Genomic DNA, 19,686 nt, shown 5'->3' with positions numbered 1-19,686 from the left:
CAGGGGCAGCAAGGGTTGCCTAGCATGGGCCTTTTTTGTCACTGCAAAGGATGAACCAACTCCCGTTATCTGCAAACTTTGCGATTAAAACTCAGTAGAGGGAAAAACTGCAATAATTTGACTACTACATGCATAAACGTTCACATGCTCAAGCAACATTCTTTACGCTGGGAATCTTACCGCAATGAAATGCGGACCAGCGCACCTCAACAACCATCAGCTGCCCCATCAAACGCATCCGCTGCTTCTTCCTCCTCCTCCTCTGTTACCGTGCCAAGTAATGTCACGCAGGGCTCCCATCGCAGAAACTCCGGTTCTTTAGCCGCTCCAGTCAGGCTGAGTGACAGACTGTCAGCTGTAACAGAAGTGGACACGCCTGCTGTGTTTGTTTCACCGAGCACACCGCATGTTTCTCAATCCACCGTAACATCTGCACCTCAATCACGCTCCACAAGTTTTTCCGGTTCACCATACTCCGCCCTCTCTCAGCACCTTAGCCAGCCCTCGGTCGCGCAGTTGTGGTCATGTAAAAGATTGTTTCATCCTACGCATGACAAAGGTAAGAGTTTGAACTCCACCATCTCCAATCTGTTAGCCATGGAAATGCTGCCTTTCCCCCTGGTAGATACAGACGGTTTTTGAAAACTGATGTAGTCCCCCAGTACCAGTTGCCCAGTCACCATTACGTCTCTAAGAAAGCTGTGCCTGCGCTACATCAGCATATCACAGACAACATCCTCTAGGGCCTCCACCTGTGCACTCAACCTCTGCCTTACGAGAGACGCATTCCCAGGGTGCGGAGCAAATACATGCCACCTCCGTACTGCGCAGTCAGGGCTCACCGTAATCAGGTAGTCTTCAAATTAATATGCCTTGGAGATCGCAGTCATATAGGTGAGGAGTTGTGGGCAGTTCTCCTGGCTCAGTTTGAGCAATGACTGTCTCCACTGAACCTAAAGCCAGGGAAGGCCATGTGCGATAACGGTGCGAACCTGTTAGCAGCCCTAGGCCGAGACATGCTTGCACACGTGCCTTGCATGGCTCACGTCCTCAACCTGGTCGTTCAGCGATTTCTCCACCACTATCCCGGCCTGGATGAGCTGCTTCACAAAGTACGGAAGCTGTGTGCTCACTTCCGCCATTTGCACCCCTTATGTCATCGATTTGCATCGATACAGAGGTCTTTGTGCCAGTTAACAGGTTGATCTGCAATGTGCCAGAGTGGTGAAATTCCACTCTGCACATGTTGCAGCGACTGTGCCAGCAGCAACGAGCTCTGACGCAGTATGTCATGACTTATTGCTTGGGGCAACGCAGTACGGACTTGGGGCATATCACGTTTGTGGAGTGGGAACAGATTAAGGACCTCTGCACCCTTCTGCATGGTTTTGAAATGGCTACAACAAAACTGGTTAGTGCTGAAGATGCCGTCATCAGCATCAGTATTCCAGTCATATACATGCTGGAGCAAACTTTGAATAACCTGCAGCAGGAGGTGGTGGCCCCAGAAGGAGAGGAGGATGAGGAAGGGATACCAATGTCTCAAATTTCCAGACTGTCGTCACACAGGCGGATGCCAAGTGACGGTGGATTACAGCGATCGAGGGTGTTTGGTGATACCAGGGAAACTGTTAGTGAATGTGCAAGAGCCGAGGAACTAATAGAGGAGGAAGAGGTGATGGGTGAGCAGCTGTCAGAGGATTAAGAGGATAATCATCACCTCTCGTTTAAACGTGGTTGGCAGAAGGGTACGGAGGAAACAAGCATCAGCCCACAATACAGCCTGGCTTTGGACCTCCTGGAAGAGCCCGACAAATGAGTGCCTTCTTGATGCAACATGAACTGCGTATAGTTAGGATTCGAAATAATGCTGACTACTGTGTTGCCACTCTGTTAGATCCACGTTATAAAAGTCAATTTTGCCAGATGCTTCCCGCCCTGGAAAGGGACCCGCTTATGTTGGAGTATCGGAACAAGCTTTTAAGCAACCTTAATAGAGGTTTTCCCAAGATAACAGTGAGGCACGCAGTGTGCATCGCAGCTGTAGTCTTTCAACCTCCAGTACGTCAGTTCGTCAACGCCAAAACATTAGCAGCAGCAGAGTAAGTGGCAGAAGCAATTTCTGGGAGTCCTTTCACACATTTTTTGCACCAGCTCGTGCACCAGCATAACAGAGTACAAGTCTGACATGTGGTGAACGACTAGAGAGGATGGTGGAGGAGTATCTAGAGCTTAATATGAATACCATCAGGGAGGATTTTGACCCTTTTACATTTTGGTCTTCAAAAATGGATGAATGGCCTGAGCTCGCTTCTCATGCCTTGGAGGTTTTATCATGCCCAGCAGCCAGCGTTCTCTCTGAACGTGTCTTCAGCACTGCTGGTAGTGTCTTGACGGATAAGCGCACCCGGCTGTCCCCTGAAAGTGTAGACCACCTAACTTTCATCAAGATGAACAAGTCATGGATCTCCAATGACTTTTGCACCCCAATTGCAGACTGTACAGAGTAGGCGTTGTTGTCGTTTTGAGTGTGCTGCATTGATCTCTTGAAATTGCTGTCTGTGATATGGCTTCTGTGCATGCTCTTGCTGCTGCTGCAGGTTTTAGGCCCTAATTTGGGGAAATGTGGAGAATTCTGATTGTGTCTCCATCCATTGGGTTGGCTGTAGTGGGACAAGTTTGGGTCTGCATTAAACTACTTGTAGTCTGATGACATTGATGCCACTTCGGTGGTGCTAGGCCCTCATTTAGGGCAATGTGAACACTCCTGGTTAGGTCTCCATCTCCTGAGTTGGCTGTACTGGAAGAGGTGTGGGTCTTATTTACACTATTTCTACTGTAGTGAAATTGATTAGACATTGCTAGTGTCTGCCACAAATTTTTTGAAATGTGGAGAATCATGATTGTATCTCCATCTATTGGGTTGGCTGTAGAGGAACTGGTTTTGGCCTCCTTTGCAATACTTATACTCTAGTGAAATTGATGCCACTTCGGTGGTGTTAGGCCTTCATTTAGGGCAATGTGAACATTCCTGGTTAGGTCTCCATCTCCTGGGTTGACTGTACTGGAAGAGGTGTGGCTCTTATTTACAATATTTCTACAGTAGTGAAATTGATGCCCCTTTGCTGACGACGGCCACAAATTTTTTTAAATGTGGGGAATCCTTATTGGGCCTCCATCTATTGGGTTGGCTGTAGTGGAACCTTCCTGTTCTGCAGTCTTAGTTGTGTAAGGTTGCGTACCAGTCCTTGCAGCACTCCTGATACAGACTCTGCCTGCTGAACTCCTGATACAGACTCTGCCTGCTGCACTCCTGAAACAGACTCTGCCTGCTGCACTCCTGATACAGACTTGAAACATGGCCGCTCCTTATATAGAGAGGACATGTGATTTCAGCAGCCAATGGCAGAAGCCCTTGTGTCTGGACAGTATGGATGCTTCCTGCTCTCTGATTGGCTAGACACACTTTCCTCACTTAAAGTTACAGGGGAAAATAAAAAATATTACAAGTGCGCCGCTGCACTGACCTCTTCTGAGCTCTCACCAGCCCCTTAACTCATCTAACATGTCCCCCAGCTCATCATACACAAGCATTATTCTAGTCAAACTGTTAATAATGCTGTAGTTGCCCCGCAATCAAATTCTCGCACTTATTCGCCGAACGTTGCCGATTTTCGAGAATTTAAGTAAAAATGCTCGCCTTTTTCCGATCACGAATCGAATGTGACACATTTGTGCCAAATTTAACTTTTGAGATAGGATTTCGAACAAATTCGCTCATCACTACCCATAGATTTGAATGGGTCTGTGTGTGTCAGTGTCTCCAGTACATGTGGAAACTGTCACCACAAGTACTGGGCACACTGATGTGTGAAAGAGCCCTTAATCTGTACAAATAGCAAAGCATAAAACAACTATATAAATCTGGTATTGCTATAATCGTACCTACCCGACGAACAAATCGGTCTTATTACTTTTACCTCACAGTGAACGGCGAAAGAAATAAAAACAATAATTGAATTGCTGGTTTTTGTTCATTCTGTGTCTGAAAAATCTGAATAAAAAGCAATCAAAAATTGCTATGGGCCCCAAAATCTGCAACTTGTCCCGCAAATAATAAGCACTTATACAGCTCTGTTCACCAAAAAATAAAAAACTTACAGTGCTCAGAATATGGCAACGAAAAAAACTACTTTTTACAAAAAAGAATTTTACTCTAGGATAGCAACAAAACCTAAAAAAAAACAATATAAATCTGGTATTGCTGGAAACTCTCTGACTCCAAGAATAAATCCGCCTTATCACTTATACCGCACGGTGAAACACACAAAAATAAGGACTATTTTTGTACTGCTGTCTATATTTTCACTGTGCCTCCCAAAAATCTGAATAAGGTTCTGCTCAAATTTATTGTGCACTCTCTGCTGAGCGCTTACGTCAGGGATTCCCCAAAACCGCAATTCAGAAAAATTTGTCTGAATCACATTATTTTGTCTGAATCACATTATAGTAGGATTTACACGGAAACACCTGACATAAGTGCTCAGCGTAGAACACAAGATTGGGATCCCAACCTTATTCTTGAAGCGATCGAAAAATATTATGTGCCCCAAAATGTTACCAATAAAAACCCTAATTTATCCTGCACAAATCCAGCCCCCACTCAGGTCCATCATCTGTCACTGAAACTATGGGAGGTTCCCACATTGCGGGTAGAACAAAGACTCTAGAAAAGCGACAGCTCCCACCCCGTCAAATAAAATCCAGTGAATTATGCGTTCCCAAATCCAAATGTTCCCCTCCTTCTGAGCCCCACTGTGCCTAAACCACTGTAAGCGGCCACACATTTGGCATTATTGTAGTGGGGAGTGCGCTCTTAACAATTTATGGGTTGGTTATCACCAGAAGCACAAGCTAGGCATAATGTATGGAGCACTACAATATATGGTGCCACTGCACTGTATGGGGGCACAATGTATGGACACTAAACTGACAGATTTTCAATTCTCCAGAAAAAAAGCATTGCATGTAATGTTACAAAATAGTCACTGCAGCCATAGATGAATTCATTGAGATTTGCAATTTCTACAATGGGGTCACTTTTGGTGCTTTTCTGCTGTTCTGGCACCTTTGGTGTTCCGTAAATGTCGCCCGCAAACTATTCTAGCAAAATCTGTGCTCTAAAAGCCAAATAGCGCTCCTACAACATAAGTGGCATCACCGCGTTCAGGAGAAATTGCGCAATAAATGCTGAGGTCCAGTTTTACCTATTAACCCTTGTGTACCTGACAAATTTGCAGCAAATACAAAAATTAAATTTTTACCTCAAAAATGTCATAATTCCACATCCCAATGTTATAAAATTCTGTGTGATGAATTCCTTAGGCAGTGAAGTTTCCAATATTGGGTCACCTGGTGGTCACCTGGGGGGATTCTGCTGTTCTGGTACCTCATGGACTCGGCTAATGGAACCCACAATCTATTAAAACAGAATCTGCCTTCTAAAAGCCAAGCAGCACTCCTTCCCATTCGACCACTGCTGTGTGCTCAAACAGTAGGGTTCAACCACATATGGGGTGTTACTGTGTTTGGTAAAAATTTCATAAATTATGGAGTCCATTTTCTCCTATTACCCCTCGTATAAATTACAAATTTGGTGCTAAAACAATATTTTAGTGGAAAAAATTTAAATTTTTTGTTACCACCTGTAGGTTAAAAATGCTCAGTACACCACTAAATGAATTCCTTGAGGGGACTAGTTTCCAAAATGTGGTCGCTTGTTGGGGGTTTCTGCTGTTTTCGCATGTTAGGGGCTCTCCAAATGCGACATAACATTCACAATCTATTCCAGCCAAATAGCGCTTTGTCCTTTCCTAGCCCTTCCATGTGCCCAAACAGAAGTTTTTGACCTCATATGGGGTATCATCGCATTCAGGAGAAATTACATAACAAATTATGGGGTCTGTTTTATCCTATTATCTATTGTGAAAATTAAAAATTTGGGACTAAAACAGCCCCCCCTCACTCCATTACTTACAGCCCCCCCTCACTCCATCACTTACAGCCCCCCCCTCACTCCATCACTTGCAGTCCCCCTCCCTCACCTATTTAATTAATTTTAGAAAGAAAAATGAAAAAAAAAAGTTTGATCATACTTACCATCACCTGCAGGTGCAGCTCGGCTTGTGGTGTCCTGACAACGGCGCTGTGTGCTTTTTTTCCGGATCTCCGCAGCCACGCAGCTCCTGCTCCCTAATACATCTCCTGACTTATGGTCAGGTGACGGCGCGTATGTGCTGTCACCTGACCAGAAGTCCGGAGAAGTATGAGGGAGCTGCTGGAGCTGTGCAGCTGCGGAACTCCGGTAAGGCACTTAGCCCTGAGGTGTGTGCTGTCGAAGGCAGTGTCCCGGCGCTCGGCACTTTGTTACAGCATAGGGCCCGGTGAGCAGAAGAACAAGAGGGGGGCCCTGACTGGGACCGGGCCCTACCTCTGTACTGCTGCTCACCGGGCCCTATACAGCAGTAAGGACAGTAATGCCCTGATGGCGGCCCTGATGACACCCACAGACCATTCCATCAAAGTCTGCATTCCAAAACATCACTGCTTCCTTTCCAAGCCTTGCCGTGCACCCAAACAATAGTTTTCCCCTACATATGGGGTATCGCCGCACTCAAGAGCAATTGCACAATAGATTTTGGGGTCCATTTTCTCCTGTTACTCTTGTGAAAATAACAAATTTTGGGCTAAAATACACTTTTGAGGAAAAAAGTAAAATGATCATTTATTTCCTTCCACATTGCTTTAGTTCCTGTGAAGCACATGAAGGGTTAATAAACTTCTTGAATGTGGTTTTAAGCACCTTGAGGGGTGCAGTTTTTATAATGGTGTCAATTTGGGATATTTTCTGTCATGTATGCCCTCCAAAGTCACTTCAAATGTGATGTGGTCCCTAAAAAAATGTTTTTGTTAATTTTGTTGTAAAAATGAGAAATCACTGGTCAACTTTTAACCCTTATCCTTGTCCTTATTTGTTATCCTAACAAAAAAAAAAATTGCTTCAAAAATTGTGCTGATGTAAAGTAGACATGTGGGAAATATTATTTATTAACTATTTTGTGTGACATATCTCTCTGATTTAAGAACATAAGAGTTCAAAGTTTGAAAATTGCAAAATTTCCAAAAATTTTTACCAAATTTCCATTGTTTTCACAAATAAACGCCAGTCATATCAAAGAAATTGTACCATTATCATGAAGTACAATATGTCACGAAAAAACTATCTCAGAATCAGGGGGATCCGTTGAAGCGTTCCAGAGTAATTACCTCATAAAGTGACAGTGGTCAGAATTGTAAAATTTGGCCTGGTCATTAAGGACATAATTGGCTCGGTCACTAATATTACTAATTACATGTAAAAGACAAATGATATTAATGTTCTGCTCTGTTTTTGATAGTGGTATGGTGTGTTCACACTTGGCACTGGCACATACACTATGGATCCTGTACAGATTTGTGAGTGGACAGTCTGTATGTGAGTATTACAATAGAATTAAGTCGGACAAGATTTTATCCAATGTTGCTGGAAAGAATCCACAACACACGTAGATTTTGTTACAGATTTTCTTGTGTGTAAGCATACCTCAAGGACATGCTCACACATCGCATTTTGATGCATACAATACTGTATGTGAATTTTTTGTTGTGTTTTCATTTCAATGGGTGAAAAATGCTGTAAAGACATTGAAAAAGTTGACATGCTGCTTCTCGGCAAAAATGCAAAAGGGTTCAAAATACAACGCAGCAAAGGATTTCAGAAATCTTCTTGATTATGCTGCTACTGTACAATGGTTTGTACTCTATATACCAAATATGCTGCATAAAAAACGCCATGTATGAGCATACCCTAAAGTATTTTTTTATACAGTTTGTGGGGCAAATGCTAGGAGAACTTCTTAATGTGGGGGTTAATACATAGGAAAGATTCTGTTTTCCCAGTTTTGAAAACACTACTTCAAAAACTGTATCAATATAAGGCATTACAGTGGCACATGTGAAAGTATTCAAAGTGCTTGTGAAAATCTGGGTCAAAACTCAGATACCATGTTCATATATTTTCATTTTTTTTCAGTAAAGTTTAAAATGTGTATTTATTTGTCTGAGAGTGTAATAAAAATATGAGCAATCATTTCAAGAATTACCGTTTTTAGGTCTTAAAACATGGACTGTATTGACTTGCAAGACCGGGGCCGACCACTGGTCCCCTGACCTAAACTAACTGCCTCATATGTGCGTATTAGTGATGAACGAGCACCAAAATGCTCAGGTGCTCGTGGCTCGGGTCGAGCAAATCGTAATGCTCGGGTGCTCGACCCGAGCAACAAGCCCAATGTAAGTCAATGGGAAATGCCAGTATTTTTCCGGAGCCCCCTTCCCACTGGAGGTCTGCAGGGGGCCTAAAAATTGCCCTAATCGTTGGGAACAGTGCTCAAATGACATGGAAACAGCATGGGGAAGATGCCTGGAAGCATTTATGACTCCCAGGTCACTGCTGTGAACAACGTTGTCAGAGGTATTACGCCACTTTTACGGACTCGCAATAAAACATACAAAAACGAAACCAAAATGAATTTTCTTGGGAAAAACCTTAAGGAACATTGTTTCCAGGGTAATGACTTGAATATAAGGCAAAATAAATAATCCCCCCAAAAAATGCTCCTTCACACCTTGGGCTATGTTCACACGTAGCGTTGTTGATGCATTTTTGCACTTTGGCATTGCTTTCAACTGTGAAAAATACCTTCACCGGTAAATGTAATTTTAATATTTTACTACCTTATCTGGCCATGTGGTGTGTGAGACATGATCAGACACATCCTGTTTAATTTATGAAGGAGGGACTCTGAAAGTCACAAAGCCTATTTTTATAGGGCCATCAGATGGCCCTTACTATTGTTAGAGGGCCATCAGCTGGCTATGCTTTGTTGTTCCCATTATTAAGGAGCGGGTTCCCTATACTGTTATTGCATATGCAGTAACTGCAAGGCCTGCCCAAAATTTGGAAAAACCCCACAACCCCTTTGAAGACACAGAGGGACTGATTTAAAAAAAAAATCCCATTATTAAGGAGTGGGTCTCTTATAGTGGTAATGCCCATGCAATGACTACAAGGGCTTTCAAAAATGTGGACATGCTCCAATACCCTTTTGAAGAGACACAGAGGAGGGCCTCATTAAAAATATTGCTACCATTGTTAAGGAATGGGTCTCCTATACTGGTAATGCCAATGCTGTGACTGCAAGGGCTGCCAAAAAACTGGATGAACTCCAATACCCCTTTGAAGAGACGTAGAGGAGGTTCTCATTAAAAAATTGTTACAATTGTTAAGGAATTAATCTCCTCTATGGTGTGGTATAGCGACAAGCTCGGCTGTATTTAGAGGTAAAACACGGGATACTGTCTCTTTAAATTTTCAGGTTAGTTTATTTAGCAGTCATAAATAGTGTTGAGCCACCCCCGTAGTGTTCGAGTTCGGTTCGGTTCGTCGAACACCCGTGTGTTCGCCGAACTGTTCGTCGAACTGTTCGTCGAACACCTTCGAACACCGTTAAAACCAATGGCAGGCAAACAAAAACACATAGAAACACATAGAAAACACCTTCAAAGGTGTCCAAAAGCTGACAAACTGCTCAGAAAACACAACTAACACATGGAAAAGTGACAAGTACATATAGTCATGCGAAAAGAAAAGAGGTGGAGGAGTAAAAGGAGGGGGAGACACAGATATAGGCATGTCATGCCCTTCTAAAATCCAAAAAGTGAGAAGCCGAGACGGCCAGTCCGCTCCTGCCCGTGCCACCTCCGTGTCGCCGGGTTTGTGCCAGAGCCGCGGTGAACCCTGACGGCCAGCCCCCCTCTCCCAATACTGGTGCCTGTCCGCTGGTGGGTCGAGAGAGCCCCCCTGTGGTGGAGGCAGCTCTAAGCTTTTTAATTTAAATTGTCCCTCTAATTTGAATGAATACACTTTAAATCCATTTACAAGGATCTATTGGAGGGCAAGTCTCATGCCAGCAGCCGCGTAATTCCAGCTCCAGTAGCGTCCACTAAAGCTGCTGCAGTTAAAAAGCTTTTATAAGGATCGAGCTCGGCTGTCCACCCCAAGGCATCCTAGTGCCAGTCCCAGCCCCTATGCCTTGGGGTGCCTCCTGATGCTCTTCACTAAGTATCCCGTGGTCCCGAAGCATTTCCTTTGAAAAAATTAAGTGTCCAAACTACAGGTGGTGTAGCTTGCTTAACAGCCGGGATAATCCGCTGACTAGCAGACACTGCTACTAGGCACAAAGTATTTCCTGGGCTAGATGCAGTTAAAAATTTGTAAGTAGATACTCTCGTTGGATGCTGAGAAAGCATTCCATAGAGTCTCCTGGCACGCCATATATGATTCTCTTAAAAAGCTTGGGGTAGGGGTCTAGGGGACCCTTTTATAGCCAAAATCACGGCCCTGTATCACAATACGTCACCTAGGCTGAAGATAAATGGAACTGTAGCACCGAGGGCTCGGTTGCTACAGACGTATTGCACCTCACCCAGAGGTGTGATATCTCACTCTCAGATAAGGATGGAGTGTGGATCAGGACCCGACACCTGCATGCATTACACCACATTGCCGTGGGGCAGGGCGACCAATATGCCCCTGAGATGGGCACGACAGTCCCTGTCCCTGGCTGGAGTGGGGGGAGGGAACACTGAGGAAGGGGAACCCTGCAGTGCAGGAGCAGGGAGGAAGCAGTTCCTGGGTGCATTGAGAAGGGAGTATAAAAGGTGGGCACCATCTTAGTTCAGTGCAGAGAAGTCTGAGCAGAAGTGGCAGGGAGCAGGGGCTCTGCATGAGCTCTGCTCCGGAGGCAGGCCTAGTAACAGAGGCCCAGGCCTGCAAGAGGGAGAAGGAAGGAAGAGGAGCGGAGAAGGCTCCAGGAACGAGGAATGAAGGGATCCCAGGGGTGCGGACGGGCGAGTCGCCACCGCACGCCCGAATCCACCTGCGTGGAGGGGTCAGGCCAAAGGGGGAGACCGGTCCCCGAACTAGTGGAGGCAGGAAACGACTCTCAGCTAGAAACCGGAGGCTCTGACATTTTATGTGGCGCAGCCCCTTGCTCCACCCGCTAGGAAGGCACCACATAGGGTCAGGGAAACTGGCGCCAAGTTTACCAAGAGGAGGCCCGAGGCAGCCGGACAGAAGTGTTGGTAAGAAAGGCCAGACAAAGGACACACAAAGGGGGTCCTGTGAAGCGCTCCAAAGTTATCTGGGAGTTGTCTGAGCCCCTCACCTGGTGAGCACAGTACGACGTGGGCAGCCGTTACCTGCAGACGTGGTCTGGATAATAAGAACTGTGAGTAAAGGCCCTGAACTGCATCACTGACTCCGTGTCGTTACTGCTGCTGCCCTGCACCATCACCCCCATCCTCCGCATACACTGCCCTGAGGCTATACTCCTCCCGTGGGGAGTTATGCTACGCTCTGCTGCACCCACAACACCAGCCTTAGCGGTCTGCCCTGTAGCGGCGGTTCACTCTGACCGCAATCCACGGGTGGCGTAGTCGGACATTTAAACATCAAAACCACATAAATAGTTCCGCCACTGGTTTGACCGCCCTGAGCCACGGAACCGGATCGCCGCCACGAAGACTACAACCACCAGCATCCACCAAAAAGGGTCCGGCTCCGGGTGTCCCAAGGCCCAGGGGGTGCGTCAGAACATTTTCATCACCTTTCACAATCACCAATGGGACAAGGCAGGGATGTCCTCTGTCCCCTCTCTTATACATCCTAGTGACGGAGCACCTGCTCTCATCAATTCGCCATAACCCCAATATTAGGTGGATTGAGGTGGGAGGCACCGAGTACAAGTGCTCTCTATTTGCTGATGATGTCCTAGTATATATCACTCAATCACATATATCCATCCCTGCTGTTATGGCTGAAATAGATCACTTTGTTACATGGTAAAATTTTAAAATCAATGCAGCGAAGTCTGAGGCCCTCGATGTCTCCCTCCCTAAATCCATATAGGATTCCATCCAGTCCAACTTTCCCTTTGCCTGGCCCTCACAGGGTATCAAATACTTAGGAATTCCTATTCATAGAGACCTCTCCCATCTATGTTATCTTAATTTTGGGCCCTTTATTGAACAATTCCATACAGACCACGGTTGGCAAGTTAGAACTGTAAGATTCACTACGTGAACCACTGGTGTTTTGTGGAAAAGCACATGTACACCGCGTTCCAAATTATTATGCAAAAAGTGTTTAGGAGTGATAAGGGAAGAATTTGTTTGTTTGTCAGTTAAACTCATTGATGGTGATGTGTGTCAGGGCTCTTTATATCACTGTAAGCAATTGCAGACACCTGTGCTAATTAGTTTGGCAGGTGTGTCCAATGAAAGGCAAGACTACTTAAGAAGGCTCTCTCACATTATTAAGCAGCCTACATTTTCTGCCAAAATGGGAAAGAAAAAGGATGTGTCGGCTGCAGAGAAGCAACAAATTGTGGAGTGTTTAGGTCAAGGCATGACTACAATCAACATTGTGCGATGATCAGGATGAAGTGTCTTGGCAATCAAGAAGTATGTAGCTGATTCACAGTACACACGTGTGCGTGCTGATAAGGGCAAATTGAGGACTCTTTCCTACAGGCAATTACGTCAGGTTGAAACAGCAGCGGCAAAAAAGCCTTGTCATAGCAGCAGACAAGTTTTTGAAGCTGCTTGTGCCTCCAACGTCCCCCGAACAACAAGATGCAGGGTCCTTCAGAGGTTTGCAGCTGTGCATATGCCATCCTGTCGACCTCCTCTATCCACTTCACACAAGCAGAAACGGCTCCAGTGGGCCAAACATTACATGAAGACTGATTTCAAAACTGTTTTGTTCACGGATGAGTGCCGTGCAGCGCTCGATGGTCCAGATGAATGGAGTGGAGGATGGCTGGTTGATGGACACCCCACGCAAACACGGCTACAGCACCAACAAGGAGGAGGTGGAGTAATGTTTTGGGCTGGAATCATGGGGAGAGAGATTGTCGGCCCCTTTAGGATCCCTGAAGGCGCTAAAGATGAACTCCATAATGTATGTGGATTTTCTCAAACAGCACTTCCTGCCATGGTTTAAGAAGAAGAACCGTGTATTTCACAGCAAGATCATTTTTCTGCATGATAATGCACCATCTCATGCTGCACATAAAACATCTGCATCTCTGACTGATATGGGCATAAAAGGGGACAAACTTATGGTGTGACCCCCATGCTCCCCTGACCTCTACCCCATTCAGAACCTTTGGAGCATCATTAAAAGGAGTGTCTATGATGGCGGGAGGCAGTTCACATCTAAGCAACAGCTCTGGGAGGGTATTCTGTCCTCATGCAAAACAATTGAAGCAGAAACCATCCAAAACCTGACAAATTCAATGGACGAGAGAGTTCAGAAGCTCCTTTCGAACAAGGGGTCCTATGTAAAAATGTAACATCACCTAGAATAAAGTTTTGAGTTGAAAACTGTTTGATTTCAGTTTCTAACAACCTGCTAATGCTTATAATTTCAAAAATGACCATTTTTTTGGTCTTTATTAAAATGAAAAGGTTGATCGAAAAGTTTGGGGGATCTAAGAGTGTGGCAACCCAGTAGTCATGATTACTTCGAATTCTGACAATATGAGGGTCATGCTGCAGGTAGTGCAGCAAGAAGGCACTTATGTGTCTTGCGCATCTCGGAGCCCCAAAATTATTTTCCGGGCTAGATGCAGCTAAAAATTATTTTTAATTTTAAATCTGGTGAAGCTTATTATAGATGGCCTAATAGGATCAGTGCTGCACACTGCTACAAAGCCCAAATTATTTTCCAGTCAAGATGCAGATAAACATGATTAGTAATTTGAAAGCTTAAAACGGTTGGTAGGGTGATTTTAACCAATCATCAAGCTTTTACTCTCCCCAGGATGACACAGGGGTAGAAAAGTCGTTTCGGATCCATGATTTGTTCATCTTTATGAACGTGAGTCTGTCTACATTATCAGTGGAGAGCCGCGTGCGCTTATCTGTCAGCACACCACCAGCAGCGCTGAACACACGTTCAGACAGAACGCTGGCTGCGGGGCATGACAAGATCTCCAAGGCGTAAGTGGCTAGCTCCGGCCATTTATCCAGATTGGAAGCCCAAAAAGAGCAAGGGTCCAGTGACACAGTCGTGGCTTCAATGTTTACTTGGAGACACTCCTGTACCATCGTCTCTAGGCGTTGACTATGTGTCAGACTTCTTGTCTCCTGTGGCCTTGCAAAGGATGGGCTAAAAAAGTGGTGAAATGATTCCGCAAAATTGATGTTACCAGCAGATACTGTGGTTCTGTTACGGTTTGAGTGCTGAACACTTGATGGTCCCACGGTTGGCAAGTTGGAACTGTGAGATTCACTACGTGCCCCACTGGTATTTTGTGGAAAAGCACATGTAAGATTCTGCAACAGTCTCTGCTGATACTCCTGCATGCGTGCATCCCTTTCTATGGCAGGAATAATTTCTGCAAATTTACTTTTGTACCGGGGATCTAACAGTGTGGCAACCCAGTAGTCAGGATTATTTCTAATTCTCACAATTCGAGGGTCATGTTGCAGGTAGTGCAGCAAGAAGGCACTCATGTGTGTTGCGTATCCAGGAGCACCAAGTCCCTGTTGTGTTGGTGGCGAGGTAGCAATCATGCTTCCTTCCTCTGTCCTCTCCCCCCAACCTCGCACAACAGAAATGTGATCAAGGTCTCCCTCATCTGATGAGTCTTCCATCAGTTCGTCCTCCAATTCTTCCTGGGCTCCTGCACCTTCCTCACTAGTTTGGCTGCTACCATGCGCCCTGGTAAAATCATCTCCCCCACCCTCACATGCCTGCCGCCTTGGTGCTGCCGACCGTCTGGACCTTGCAGATGTTAGCCCTTCCGCATACAACTCCTCCTCCTCTACTTCCTCCACCTCCTCTTGTGCCACCACCTGACTCCGAATTCTGTTTAACATGTGCTCCAGCATGTAAATCACCGGAATAGTCATGCTGATAATGGCATCGTCAGCACTAAACATCTTCGTCGCCATTTCAAAACTGTGCAGAAGGGTGCATAGGTCCCTGATCTGAGACCACTCCTCCAGCGTGATTTGCCCCACCTCTGAATCTCATTGGCCCAGGCTATACGTCAGAACGTATTGCACCAGGGCTTGTCGGTGCTGCCACAGTCGCTGCAACATGTGCAGAGTTGAATTCCACCGGGTAGGCACATCGCATTTTAGCCGGTGAAGTGGCAGGCCCAACGACTTCTGTAGAGATGTAAGTCGCTGAGCTGCGGGATGCGAACGGCGGAAGTGAGCACACAGCGACCGTGCCCTCTGCAGAAGGCCATCTAGTCTGGGATAGTGGGCTAAAAATTGCTGGACAACCAGGTTCAACACGTGAGCCATACAAGGCACGTGTGTGACATTGCCCCGGCGAAGGGCCGCACCCAGGTTTGCAGCATTGTCGCACACGGCCTTCCCTGGTTTCAGGTCCAGTGGAGACAACCATTCATGAAATTGGTTCTCCAGAGCTGACCACAACTCCTCAGCTGTGTGACTCACATTTCCCAGACATTTCAATGTAAAAACCGCCTGATGACGTTGAGCCCTACTGCCAGCATAGTAAGGAGGTGTGCAGGATCCCTTCTGCGCAGTTAGAAAGCTTGTGGCATGACCAGACAGGCTTTGGGTGCAGGTGGAAGACCGAGAGGAGGTTGAGGAGGCAGAAGCAGTGGAGGAAAAATGACATAAAGAGGATTGACGCACAACTCGTGGGGACGGCAAGACTTGGACAGCAGCCCCTTGTCCTGCTGTCACCATAGTTACCCAGTGCCCAGTCAGCGACATGTAACGCCCCTGTCCATGCCTACTCGTCCAAGTATCTGTGGTGAAATGCACCCTGTCACACACAGAGATTCTCAAAGAAGCGGTGATGTTGTGTGCGACATGCTGGTGGAGCGCAGGCACACCTTTCTTTGAGAAGTAGTGCCGACTGGGCATCTGGTACTGGGGCACTGCGACGGACATAAGGTCTCGAAAATCCTCTGTGTCCACCAGGCGGAAAGGCAGCATTTCTGTAGCCAAGAGCTTGCAGATGGTGAAATTCAACCTCTTAGCTTTCTCATGGCTAGGAGGAAATGGTCTTTTACTTGTCCACATCTGAGGGACCGAGGGCTGGCTATTGTGCTTAGACGGGGTTGATAAGGGTGTCCCCGGCAAACTGACGGTCTGTGAGGAAGATGCAGGCGGACATGTTAGGTTGCCTTGATCCAAAGGTGGTGCTATCGATGTCGGACAGCGCTCAAGACCAGCTGGTGTTACCACCTCCAAAGAAAATGATGACCTGCCAATCACGCTGGCTGTTGCGGGTAAAGAGGTGGCAGGTCTGCGCCCCAAAACAGGTGTGACTGCTGTCCCCCCAGTCACAGAGGATGAAGAGGCCGCGGATGCACAAGATATGGCAGACGGTGGTTGGCCCGGCCGGCTAGACCGCATTGTAGCACACTGAGCTTCCCACTGCAACTTATGCTTCATGTCCATGTGCCGGTTCATGCATGAAGTACTCAAACTATGTATTTTTTGGCCTCTACTTAGCTTTTGCTGACAAATGTTACAGATAACACGAGTTGGGTCATCTTTATCGATCTGAAAAAATGCCCAGGCTATGCAAGGCTTAGCACCCATGCGACCTGAAGAGCCACCACGACTTGTGGTGAGAGGCAGAGTTGTGTTTGAGGATGCAGTTGTTGACGTGCTTCCAGTACTACGTCTCTGTCCAGGAAGGCGCAACCTGACCTCGTCGTCACTAGCATCTTCCTCCACCTCCTCTGCTGACCTCATCTCTTGGCTGACTGTGGGTTGACAGTAAGTGGGATCTCCGACCTCATCATCATCACCCTGTGCGTTATCACACCCGTCGTCCTCAGAGCCAACCTGTTCCTGCCCTGACAAAAAACTAAAGTTGTCACTCCAATCAGGTATTTGAGTCTTATCATCGTCTTCCTCATTGTCTCCACCAACAGGAGTTACAGTTTGGGAATGAGGGTCTACATTATGGTCAGAACCTTCTGCGTCTGGTCCTGGATCCGACTCATAAAGATTCTGGGCATCAGTGCAGATCATTTCCTCGTCTGGATTCACAGAAGCGCTGGAGTCGACCTCTGATTCCCAGGCTATAGTATGAGTAAACAGCTCTGCAGACTCAACCATCTGTTCTACCTCATACTCAGACGGGCAGCTGGAGATTTGGGAGCTGTGAGGAAGCAAGTGCGATTTGGGTGACACCTTTGAGGACTGGAGTATTTGTGATGTTGAAGTTGATGTGGAGGAGAGCCCACTTAAAGGAGCACTTGATATCCGTTGAAGCACCTGCTGTTTTTGTGCCTCATCTGGAATTTGTAGCGATTGGCGTGGCCGTAAGAAAGGGATCTTATCACATTGTCCGCTAAAAGAAGTAGACATTTTAGTTTGGCTGGAAGATGGTCTTTCTTCTGCACCTACCCCACGGACACAACCTTTTTTCCCCTTCCCAACACGCCTATTCCCCTTTCCACCAGCAGCAGGCCTTTTTCCACTCATTTTGGTGGTTAACTAATTCACAACTCTGGAGTTGTTTGCACAAAAAAACAATGGATGGTAACCGAGCAGAGCTGAGTGGCCAAACTGTGGTATTAGGCCAAAACTATTGGCTGGGTTAGATGCAGAAAAAAATTATTTTTAATTTGCAACCTGATGGAGGTCAGTATAGATGGACTAATAGACCAAGTCCCACACACCGCTAGAAGCCCAAATATTTTTTCAGAGCTAGATGCAGAAAATTTTTTTATTCAATTTGCAACCTGATGGAGGTCAGTATAGATGGACTAATAGACCAAGTCCCACACACTGCTAGAAGCCCAAATATTTTTTCAGAGCTAGATGCAGAAAAAAATTATTTTTAATTTGCAACCTGATGGAGGTCAGTATAGATGGACTAATAGACCAAGTCCCACACACTGCTAGAAGCCCAAATATTTTTTCAGAGCTAGATGCAGAAAAAAATTATTTTTAATTTGCAACCTGATGGAGGTCAGTATAGATGGACTAATAGAACAAGTCCCACACGCTGCTAGAAGCCCAAATATTTTTTCAGAGATAAATGAAGAAAAAAATTATTTTTAATTTGCAACCCGATGGAGGTCAGTATAGATGGACTAATAGACCAAGTCCCACACACTGCTAGAAGCCCAAATATTTTTTCAGAGCTAGATGCAGAAAAAAATTATTTTTAATTTGCAACCTGATGGAGGTCAGTATAGATGGACTAATAGACCAAGTCCCACACACTGCTAGAAGCCCAAATATTTTTTCAGAGCTAGATGCAGAAAAAAATTATATTCAGTTTGCAACCTGATGGAGGTCAGTATAGATGGACTAATAGAATGATGCTATGCCCAAAAGATTTTACTTCACTAGGTGCAGTAAAAAAATTGGTATTCTATACACAGGTGGTATATCTTGCAACACAGATAGGCTACTCCACTGACTAACACACTCTGCAATAGGCCAAAAAGGATTAGCTTTGCTAGATTCAGCCAAATGCTGTGAAAAAAACTTGCACAGCACTGGCACAGACCTGCCTGGCAAAAACTGATAGGAACTGATGTAACCTAGTCCTGAAAAGGACTCCAATTACAATTAGTCTTTACTCCCACAATCTATCTATTTAAGAGCACAGACCTGCCTGATAAAAGTCGTAGGAAATGCTGTAACCTAGTCCTTAAAAGGACTGCAATCACAACTATTCCCTACTCCCAAGCTATCTGTATATTTGTGCGAAAATTGGCTTGAAATTAACAAGGTATAGCGCACACAGCAACAGCGGTGCCGTCTAACACGCAGCTGCAGCAGTGAGAAAATGGTGGCGACGGGGAAAATGGCTTGGTCTTATAGGGCAAGGACATGTGACATACACTGCTAATCACACATGCCCTTGCTTGTGTGAAAAAAAGCACTTCGCTCCGTGTGTGCGCTGCTGATAGGCTGACAGATTGCACCTCCCCACTGCAAATGCGGGAAAGAGAAAAAAAAATGGAGATCTTCATTGTTCCTGCAGAGATCCATCCCCTGCCCCTCCCCCCGCCCCGCTGTACACTCAAACTGCGTATTAACATTAATTTTCATCATTACTGAGAAAAAATCCAGTTATGATTTTGGTGCACGAACAGTTATCGAACATAACCTCGAACAGCCGAATTTTTCTCAAATTGTTCGTGTTCGCCGACCGGCTCGAACACTGCCCAAAACAGCTCGAATTTGAGATTGGCGAACAGTTCGAGTAGAACAACGCTCATCTCTAGTCATAAACTACCCTGGAGTCCATAAAAAAACACAGCCCATTCGGCTAAGGAGACCAAACAAAACACAAAACTTGCAACACAGTCCATATCTCGGCAAAGGTCTGGCCACTCACAATTAGCCACCCACAGGTTCAGCACAGCCCGTGCTAGCTCCTTCCTGGAGCAAGATTTCCCCAGGTACTGAACACACCTGAGTGTCAGGGCTGGCTATTTAAAGCCCAGACACTCCCCTGATTGGGAGGGATGGTGGATAATGTCCCTTCCTACACTA

At 45.8% G+C, this 19,686-nt stretch overlaps 1 protein-coding gene across 1 annotated transcript in view; it reads left to right on the top strand.

Moving 5' to 3' along the window:
• Window positions 1-6,291: 6,291 nt before the first annotated feature.
• Window positions 6,292-19,686, top strand: part of LOC141201433 (cryptic protein-like) — a 63,390-nt gene continuing 49,995 nt past the window's right edge. Inside the window, exon 1 of the mRNA XM_073663686.1 lies at window positions 6,292-6,364. Within this exon, the coding sequence (XP_073519787.1) occupies window positions 6,292-6,364 (73 nt within the window). The remainder of the gene's footprint in view (window positions 6,365-19,686) is intronic.

This window comes from Phyllobates terribilis, unplaced genomic scaffold (assembly GCF_046119375.1).
Source record: "Phyllobates terribilis strain yellow unplaced genomic scaffold, ASM4611937v1 Scaffold_1__5_contigs__length_1240528914, whole genome shotgun sequence".
Taxonomy (NCBI): domain Eukaryota; kingdom Metazoa; phylum Chordata; class Amphibia; order Anura; family Dendrobatidae; genus Phyllobates; species Phyllobates terribilis.
Note: the sequence above shows the minus strand (reverse complement) of the source record. Positions and strands in the feature narration are given on the sequence as shown.